The 9,149-nt window shown below is 53.2% G+C and overlaps 1 protein-coding gene across 1 annotated transcript; it reads right to left on the bottom strand.

Annotated features, from left to right (window-relative positions):
- Positions 1–237: 237 nt before the first annotated feature.
- NEUROG3 (neurogenin 3) lies at positions 238–934 on the bottom strand. The gene has a single exon (XM_017672958.2). The coding sequence runs from the start codon at positions 932–934 to the stop codon at positions 287–289; it is 648 nt and encodes a 215-aa protein (XP_017528447.1). The 3' UTR covers positions 238–286.
- Between the last annotated feature and the right edge of the window lie 8,215 nt (positions 935–9,149).

Raw genomic sequence — 9,149 nt, 5'->3', positions numbered from 1 at the left:
ATTTTCAACTTCTTTGCACGAGATTTTGGGGTGGCTTCAGGGAAGGGGTCTAAAACGCAAGGAGCGTGCAATATTCACTTGCGCTGGCAGCAGCGTTGGGTGAAGCTGGTGCGACACAGAGGAACAGGGTTTTGAACCCAGCCTACCACCAGGGCCCACCAGGAATCAGTAAGCCACAGGCTAGAGGAATTAAGTTCTGGTGAAGGCCACTGCCGCTGCGCATCCCCTACTGCCTCTGCCCTTCCCCCTCTCCAAGCACCCACCGCCCAGAGGCAGGCAGGCACCTTCACAGAAAGTCTGAAAAAGCCAGGGCGCCAGGGCGCAGACAGGCAGGGGATACAGGCGTCTGCAGCCCTGGGTGCTCCTCCAGCGAAATGGCGGGGCTCAGGCTGCCTGCCTGGGAGACTGGGGAGTAGAGGGAACCCCAGTCACCCGGGGAGCCGCCGTCCTGGCTTCCCAGCTCCTCGCAGGGCGGCGCGGGCGCCTCCAGCCGGTAGAGGCTGTGGTCCGCTATGCGTAGCGTCTGCGTCAGCGCCCAAATGTAGTTGTGGGCGAAGCGCAGCGTCTCGATTTTGGTGAGCTTCGCATCTTCCGGGAAAGTGGGCAAGACGCCGCGTAGCGCGTCCAGCGCCGAGTTGAGGTTGTGCATACGATTGCGCTCGCGGTCGTTGGCCTTCTTGCGCCTGCTCCGTCGCTGCTTGCTCAGAGCCAACTCACTCTTGGGCCGGGTGCGTCCGCCGCGCCGTGCCCGGGGTTTCCTCAAGGCTCCTCTGCAGCCTCCCCCTTCCACCTCCGTGCAGTTTTCCCGCACACGAGTAGGACTGGGCGGAACAGACGTGACACAGGTCATCTCGTTGTCCGACGCGCCCGGGAAGGATTGCTCCGTCTCGTGGATCATTTGGACAGCTGGCGAGCCCGAAGGATGAGGTGCCATCCTGCTGCACGTTAAGAGGTACCGTAAGCGTGGGTCGGCCACCCGGCCACAGTTCCTACTCCCAGGGTCAGGTGGGGAAAAAAACCGATAAAGAGCCACCCAGCCGTACCAGAGGCCCCCTTTTCCCCTCTGCCTGTCGCTTTGCAGCCTCCAGGTGTTACCTTGCTTTTGGGCGCAAAAGAGTAAAGAGTGGTGGACAGCGAGAGCAGCGATGAGTTTAACTGCCCTTTTCGTCTTCAGGTTCAGCGGAGATACAAGCGTCGCTGCCTGTAAATTTCCCCAGACTCGGAGAAGAGAAGCTCAAGGAGGTCCTTGGCCTCTGTGGCTCTCTCTTGGCACGGCTGCCAGACTATGCAGATTTCCTGAGCTGCAAGTCGTGTGCCCCTTGGCACGCTTTATCTGCTTGGCCGGGGCTAGGAGCGTGCCTGCCCCACTGCTGCCCGAGCCGCCAGCCAATCAGCGCTGGGTCGAGGGGGCCGCGCCACGCGAGCCCGCTCCGCCCCGCCCCCCCCCCCCCAGCCCCTCGGACACAGCTGGATTCCGGACAAAGGGCCGCGGTCGGGGGATGGGAGCGCCGCTCTGTTTGCTCTCTCGCCGTGGGCTCTGTCCCAGCAACTCTCGGTTCCTCAAAGAGCCTCGCCCAGTGAGAAGAGCCTCGTCTGGCTCACGTCTGGCCGCCCCAGACCGCTTTCCCTGTAATCTATGTTTCCCTGGCATCTGTCCAGACCTTTTCTTGGTATCCTGAAGGGGATGTTGGGAAGCCTATAGAGAAGATAGGTTACACACGGAGAAATTTAGGCTGGAAGAGGGAGGCGTCTTGCCCAAATCACCCGGCAAGATATGGAGCACGGAGCCAGGTGTCTTACCAGTTTGGAGGAGAGTCCGCTAATTCCTGATGGCACCCTGCTGTCCTGCGCTGTGGGTCGGGTTAGGAAGCACACACAGAGTGTGTTTCATTGACCCTCTCCATTCTGGGAGTGGGGAAGGGGCGAGCACAGAGAGATACTGCCAGGTAGAGACCTGTACCACTTAGAGGAAACCCCACCCCCCCACCCCACCGCGCCCTGAGATGACACCCCACTATCCTTAGACCAAGGCGCTTAGAACCTCTTCCTCCAATCCGAAACCTGAGGTATTTTAATCGTGTCCCAGAGGCGGAGGGTGGCTCTGGTGGGACCCCCAGAGAACATTCCACCATTACCAATGGTGGACAATACTCTAGTGTTCGGGCCGGGGCCTGCTGGGGAAGGGCTCAGGTGAGAAGGGGTCAGGAGAGGCCCAGGAGTTCACCTCGAGCTCTTGTGTCTTTCACATGCCCGTGGTGTGTTGGCGCTGCAAGAAGCAGATCAACTCTTTCGTCCCTTCGTCCTCCTGTCCAATCACAGGCGGGCAGGGGCTGCCAGAGCTACCTGGTCCACACCCAACCACGTTGTTAGGCTGGGGCCAGGCAGCGAAAGCAGGACAGGGACTACAAAGCCCTATTAACGCCTTCTGGAAATCTTTCCAAAGTGAGTCTAACACATCAACTCTCCTTGCTTCCTCCGCCCCTCCCTTTTGTCTCCTCCTCCGACAGCCCGTGGTTTTCTGCTTCCGGTCACTCTGGGTGAGGGGTCTCGGCTTCCGCTCCTCTCCCTAGACCGCGGCAAGCCGAGGATGGGGAGTTGGGGGCGGCCGCCGGAGGGGAAGGAAGCTGAGACTGGGAAGTTTGGGGCCTGGGTTAAGCCTGTGCAAGCGACAATGTCTTTCTAGCAGGTCCAGATACCCTGAGCCTCCCGGAAGCTGGCGAAAGGGGCAGGACCTAGCTGGGAAACTGAGGGCCTAGGGTGAGGAGCCGAGGTAAGTCTGCGTATCAGCCCTCATGACTGACTCTCGACACCCACTGAGTCTGTTAGAGGGCGAAATTGCCTTCAAGGCACAGAGAGGTGGATATGCTTGGGAACCAGGGAGAGGGGGCTCTGGGACAGAGTGGGCTTGGAGGTGCTGCCTTCCAGATCACAGCTGGTACCTGTTAGCAGAATCTCTTGACCTTGCTGGTCAGGCTCAGGACCAACGAAGGGACCCCGCCCAGACTCTTGGGTTCCACATTTTGCTACTGTTCTTCCCTTAAGTCACTACTTGCTCCAAACTTACCTTTAGTCATAAGAATGAGAATCCGAGGCCCATTTTACAGATGGAAAAATCAAGGTCCTGGAAAGGTGAAGTGACTTGCCCAAGGTCACACAGCAAGTTCTGTCAGAATCACATAGAATTTAGGTCCATAGACTCCTAGTCCTAGATTCTCTCTTGCACCTGCTGCCTCTCCTTGATTGGGGGAAACTTTTTCTCAAGGCAAAACCAGACACCCAAAATACAGAAAATAAGAGAAGGCATAGGTCTGAGGAATAACAGGGTCAGAGTAAAAAAGGGGTAGTGGCCCCATCTCCCAGTGCCAAGGGGAGCCAGTGCCCACTCGTGCTCCATCTCTCTACTTTCTTTCCTCATACCCCAGCATTGCTTGATTTCTATCCTGCAAATTGGGAACTGAGAGAGGAAACGCAAAGCATAGGGCCCTGGGACCCACGCCCGCTCTGCAGCGGGAGCTCTGGTCTTGAGGGATTAAAGCACCCCTATGGGTCCCTGGAGGCCTGTAGAGCAGCCCAAAGTCAGGGGTCTCATTTGGCAGTGACCCTAAGATGAAAAGCGAAGGCGGGATTCATTCGCCTGGGCTCAAGCAGCTAATGGATATGGTGAGAGTCCAAGGGCAGCTCCCTGCGCCAGGGAAGATTCTGGGGATTCTTGGGAACCTTTTTTGACTGGGAGAGAATTCTAGGAATCTTTTGGAGTTCTTATCTAATTTCCCCAGAGCTCTTCCGGCTCAGGGATCTCCGGGATTTGCAGGTCACCAATACTCTTGCTTTGCGCAAAAAAAAAAAAACCTGGGAGAAGAGCGCGCAGTGGCCGGGAGCAGCGGTCTTCTTGCCGCACGCAAGAACTCTCCGCAGCCCTTCTTCTGGCCAGGAGGGCAGGGCGGGAGGCTCAGGAGTCCTGGGGAATCAAAGATCAAGGATCCAGGTCCTCGTCCTCTGCTTTAGCGAAGGCACAGACCCCTCTCCAAAGTTAAATCCTGTGCTTTGGCGGCGGACGCGCAGGCTTTTAACAACTCAGTGCGCGATGGCGGTTTTTGTGAAACAGCTCTTCCAGCGGGGGAGCAGAGCCTATTTCTGAAGCTCCGGGCCAACCACCGCTTCTAAGGCCTACGGGACCCCGGCGCCCCTCGTCTCTCTGAGACCTAGGCTTGTCTGGAAGCTGAGGGGGCCTGGGAGAGAGGCGACAGCTTGACGCCTGGAGACCGTGGGCAGACTGGAAAAGATGGCAGGCCACGGTCCGCCCTGCCGCCTTCCTGTCGGCGGGGGTAATCTTCGCAGTGTCTGGGGGCTCTTTGAGAAACAAGCTGGAGGGAGGGGACCCTAGGAGGCTGAATAGCTAATGGGTTGTCAGAGGAGGGGTCTTCTTTCTCTCGCCTTCGCCTCGGCACTGAAAGAGAGGAAGACAAAAATCTGGCGAGCGGGCTGCCGGGGCCGGACTGGCCACTTCAAACAGCCCTTCAAACAAAAGGAGACGTCGAAAAGAAAGCCCCACCTGTCTCCAGTGTTTGCTAAAATAATAATAAATAGATTTCGTTTAATAAATAATTACAAGAGATTGTAAAGTGGAGTGCTTTGGAAAACATCTACCGCCGGAGTCTCGTAGCAGCCGTCACCTGCTCCCAAGGCGGGCAACTTTATTGTTAAGCCACCCCCCAACTAGTTTGCCTCTGATAAACTCTCCCTCGTTTTCACAATGACTGTTTACTCATAGTTAGCACAATATTACCTTTGCCGTGATAAACCCAGAGGGGGAAGACCTGGCCCCTGGCCCCTGGGCACACCTGTCCCAGAAGCTGACACATGGATTTGGCACCGAGCAAGCCTCCCCCCGGGGGCCCTGCCCCCGTGTACATTGGCCCAATTGCCACCCATTTGTAACAGATTGACTGCAAGGCCTATCTCGGTCCTATTTGTCTTCTTTTATTGAAAACATATGGTCTCCAGGGGCTCACCAGTCCCATATTTCATCTGCCAGGAGCTGGGGCGCTTCCGCAGGCTGGTGCTGCCGGGCGCGCTGCTCCCCACCCAACGGCTGCTGCGCCAGCTGAGGGAATGGAGGAGGTGGGGTGGGGAGAGATAAGGCGGGCTCCTCATTCACTTTGGGAGAGAAGCCATTCCCTCAGAGTCTCCACCTCCCGGAGCTCTGGGACCCCGTGCGCTCTTGAATGGGTGGCTGGTTCTTTTTCTTGGGTAGGTGAGAGGGCGCCATATGCCACCCGCCTCAGGGCGCCGGAGGGAGCTCCAGCCTGGGGAGTCCTTGAACAAAGGGAGGAAGGGCCGGGTCCTCAGGAGCGTGAGAGGTCTTTATTTCCAGATCCCCCTCCCTGTCCAGGGCTGCCTCCCCCCTGGGCGTCCATAGCTAGTGCGCAGCGCCGGGAAACAAAGTGTCCGCATTATCTCCATCACAGACTGAGACAGTGAATGCGTGAAAAGGTGCATTGCGCACCAAGACACCTGTTGAAGCGGCGCCTCTTCTCAGAGCTTCTCTCTGCTCTGCCCTCGTTCAGAAGGGAGTGGGGGCTGGGAGGAGGGAGAGATACTGTGATTTGTGGCGACATATGTTGAGCAGATTGGTGTGTACTCTTTACAGGGACACACGCACCCTCGCTCCCATACACACCCCGCGAGAAGGAGCAGCTGCTCTCCTCACCTTCCCCCCGGCATAATACCTGGGCCAGGCGCTTTGGCATCGCCTCTTGAGACTCCAGCTCTCCCCAACCCTCTCTGCCTTCCGCCCCCACCCGCCGCGCCGATCTTGGCAGCTTCGCTGTAGGACTTTATTGTCAATTTTAACAGATGCACATTTGTTCCCAGTGCCCAGCCTCAAACACACACATACACACGCAGACATCCACAGAAAACGCGACCGACGACACAGATGCGGAGCGCGAGATGTCCATATGCCTGGCTTCCAGCCCTCGCGGGCTGGGGAAACGAACAGGGTTGTGTGATTTTTCCCTCCCCAGAAAAGAATCAACGGAAACCGCCGTGGACCGAAAGGCCATCTCTAGGCGTCTCCAGCTTTGCTCTTGTCTTTTAGCGCGACGGCACAGGGCACGGCGTGGGGACCCAGGAGAGCGCAAGGATGCGGGCGCAGAGCGCGGACCATACGGCGGCGGGAAAGGGGCCCCTGGGAAGAGAGCAGAGCGCCAGAAGCTCTGGGGGTGCCAATTGAGCTCTGCCTGATCTCTGACCCTAGCTTGACCTCTGGGCTTTGAAACTGAGTGGTGAAAACTCCACGATCCGCCAGGGAGTCGCAGGAGTGGGCGTTCACCTGAGGACACTAGGGTCAGATGCTACACCTGCAGGAGTCCGTTTGGCCCGCTTCTCCTGCCTACTGATTCCTTTGGCAGGTTGGATGCAAGTTCCCTGAGCTGGGCTTGACTAACCCAAGGGATGGGGATAGGGGTCTGTCTCTGCCACTGTCCCCGTGCCACCCTGAGCAAATTATTTCTCCTGGGCCATTGCTTGCCGTCTGTTAAAGGAAAAAAACTTGTAGGAAATACATTTTAATTTTTCAAAATTTTTGAAGTAAGTCTTGGATACCAATGGGCCTTAGGCTGAGTAGGGGGAACCCAGAAAGAGTGCAACTGTCCTACCCCTCAACACCCACACTAAGTTTCCCAGATCTGAGTTTCTGGCCAATGCTTCTTTCACTAACTGTTGAGGGGCTGGGACAGTGATGGTAGTGGGGAAGACAGGCACTGAGGGGGTTAGGAAGCTATCCTTTGTCTCCTCCATCTTTCAATTCTCAGGGCACAGACAACCTTTGGGCCACTGTGACACTCAGGGACAAGGCAGCAAGCCTGTTGATACCAGGCTTTCACACCATTTCTTCCAGTGTTGGGATGGAGCTGGGAAGCTGGGTGGTGGGCATGTGGTTCTTAAGCTCCTTCCTCTCTCCAGGCCTGTTCCTGGAGAAAAACAAAAACATGTCCCTCCTACCCTTAGTGTGAGCTTGAATGAACTCTGTTCATTCTGAAAGATACAGACAGCTTTAGGGGCACAGGAATTGAAAGGGTTGGAAGCAATAAATAATGGAGCCTTTTCTATTCTCTCTCATCTTTCTCTTCCAGTAGCTTCCACAAGCCTCCCCTAGTTCCCAGTCAATACTGTGGAAGCAGGGCCAGGCTTGCATGACCTTGACAGTGAGTGCCTCCTTAAATTTTATGTTCAAGGCACCTCACTTGTCTCACCGCAGCCTCAGCCCTGCTGTGAAGGCAATTAGCTTCTTATTTCCCCTTGCTTTAGACCTCAAAGTGGGTGGTTCCAATTTTTTTATTATGTGGCATTATCAGAAAACTATTTTAGGCACACCCTTCAAAATGTGTTGACTATTCATTATTCTTCACATATTACATACAATACAAAACTTATCCAAAACATAATTCGCTATAAATTGTAGGTTTACTCTGTACCAGGCAGCCTAAGTAGTGGAAAAGAGAAAGTGATTCTGAGTGAGACATCCAGGGTTCCAGTTCAACTTCTACACCTAGTAGATGTGTAATCTTGGCCTATTTGAGTCAATGTCTCTGAAGCACATCCATTTGCTCACCTATAAAATGGAAATAATAATAGAGTACCTACCTTGTGGGGCTTGTATGATCTCATTTGTGTAATGGGATCTGCATCAGCATGTAGCAAATGCTCAATCATTTATGAATACAATATATGTACATTATCAAACATACCTCCAAAGAAATACATACCAGGAAATAATAATAAATGTAAGTTCTAATAAGTGACTTACTTGTGCTCCCTCCAGGCAACCCACATTGAAGCCTGCTGTCTTAAGCAACCACAATAACAGTATCATCAATGGTTATGACACAGGTTTATATGTGTCATATAAGGCCAGTATAGTCTCACCCATTATTTATTTATTTTTTTGAACTCATTTAAAAAAATTTTATTGAAGTATTTTTGATATACAATCTTATGATGGTTTCGCATACACAATACTGTGGTTTTAACATTCACCCATACTATCAAGTCCTCACCCCCTTTGTTGCAGTCACTGTCTATCAGTGTAGTAAGATGTTAAAGAGTCATTAATTGTCCTATCCATGCTCTACTGCCTTCCCTATGACCTACTGATTCTGTGATTGTGAATTATAGGCCTCATCCATTATAGTCCTTTAACAAATCAATGATGCTGCATAATCAGAGATTAGCATCCCATTCTACATATGAAGAAACTGAGGCAGTAGAGAGCTGATGTGATTTACCCAAAGGCACCCTATTTGTATTGTGAAATCGACATACAGAGAGATATGACTCCAAGTCCATGCCTTGTCCACTCTGGCTCCCTGTTATGCTCTGGGTCCTACTTTGCGATCTGGTCATAAACGAATTCAGTCAGGCTCTTCCTGAACAGCTACTAAAGAGGGGGGTGCAGGCTAATCAATGAGGCCAGCTGGTGGGGTGCCAGCTCACTCACTCTTGTCCACCAAAAATCACAGTGGGCTTGGAAGCTCCCTGGCATGTGACCTTATTTTGTGGGTGGGGTACACTTTGCTGATGCAAGTGTAGAAGGGAGCACCTCTAAGCAGAGTTTTTTTTTTATTAAAGTATCATTGATACAACATCTTACGAAGGTTTCACATGAGCAACATTGTGGTTACAACATTCACCCATATTTTCAAGTTCCCCCCCAACACACCCCATTGCAGTCATTATCCATCAGCATAGTAAGATGCTATAGAGCCTTTACTTGTCTTCTCCATGCTATACTGCCTTCCCCATGACCTACCTTTACTATGTGTGCTAATTATAATGCCCCTTAATCCCCTTCTCCCTCCCTCCCCACTCACCTTCCTGAACCCCTTCCCTTTGGTAACTACTAGTCCCTTCTTGGAGTCTATGAATCTGCTGTTTTGTTCCTTCAGTTTTGCTTTGCTGTTATACTCCACAAGTAAGTGAAATCATTTGGTACGTGTCTTTCTCCACCTGGCTTATTTCACTGAGCATAATATCCTCTAGCTCCATCCATGTTGTTGCAGATGGTAGGATTTATTTTCTTTATGGCAGAATAATATTCCATTGTGTATATATACCACATCTTCTTTATCCATTCATCTACTGATGGA

Source organism: Manis javanica, chromosome 7 (genome assembly GCF_040802235.1).
Source record: "Manis javanica isolate MJ-LG chromosome 7, MJ_LKY, whole genome shotgun sequence".
In the NCBI taxonomy this organism is placed as follows: domain Eukaryota; kingdom Metazoa; phylum Chordata; class Mammalia; order Pholidota; family Manidae; genus Manis; species Manis javanica.
Note: the sequence above shows the minus strand (reverse complement) of the source record. Positions and strands in the feature narration are given on the sequence as shown.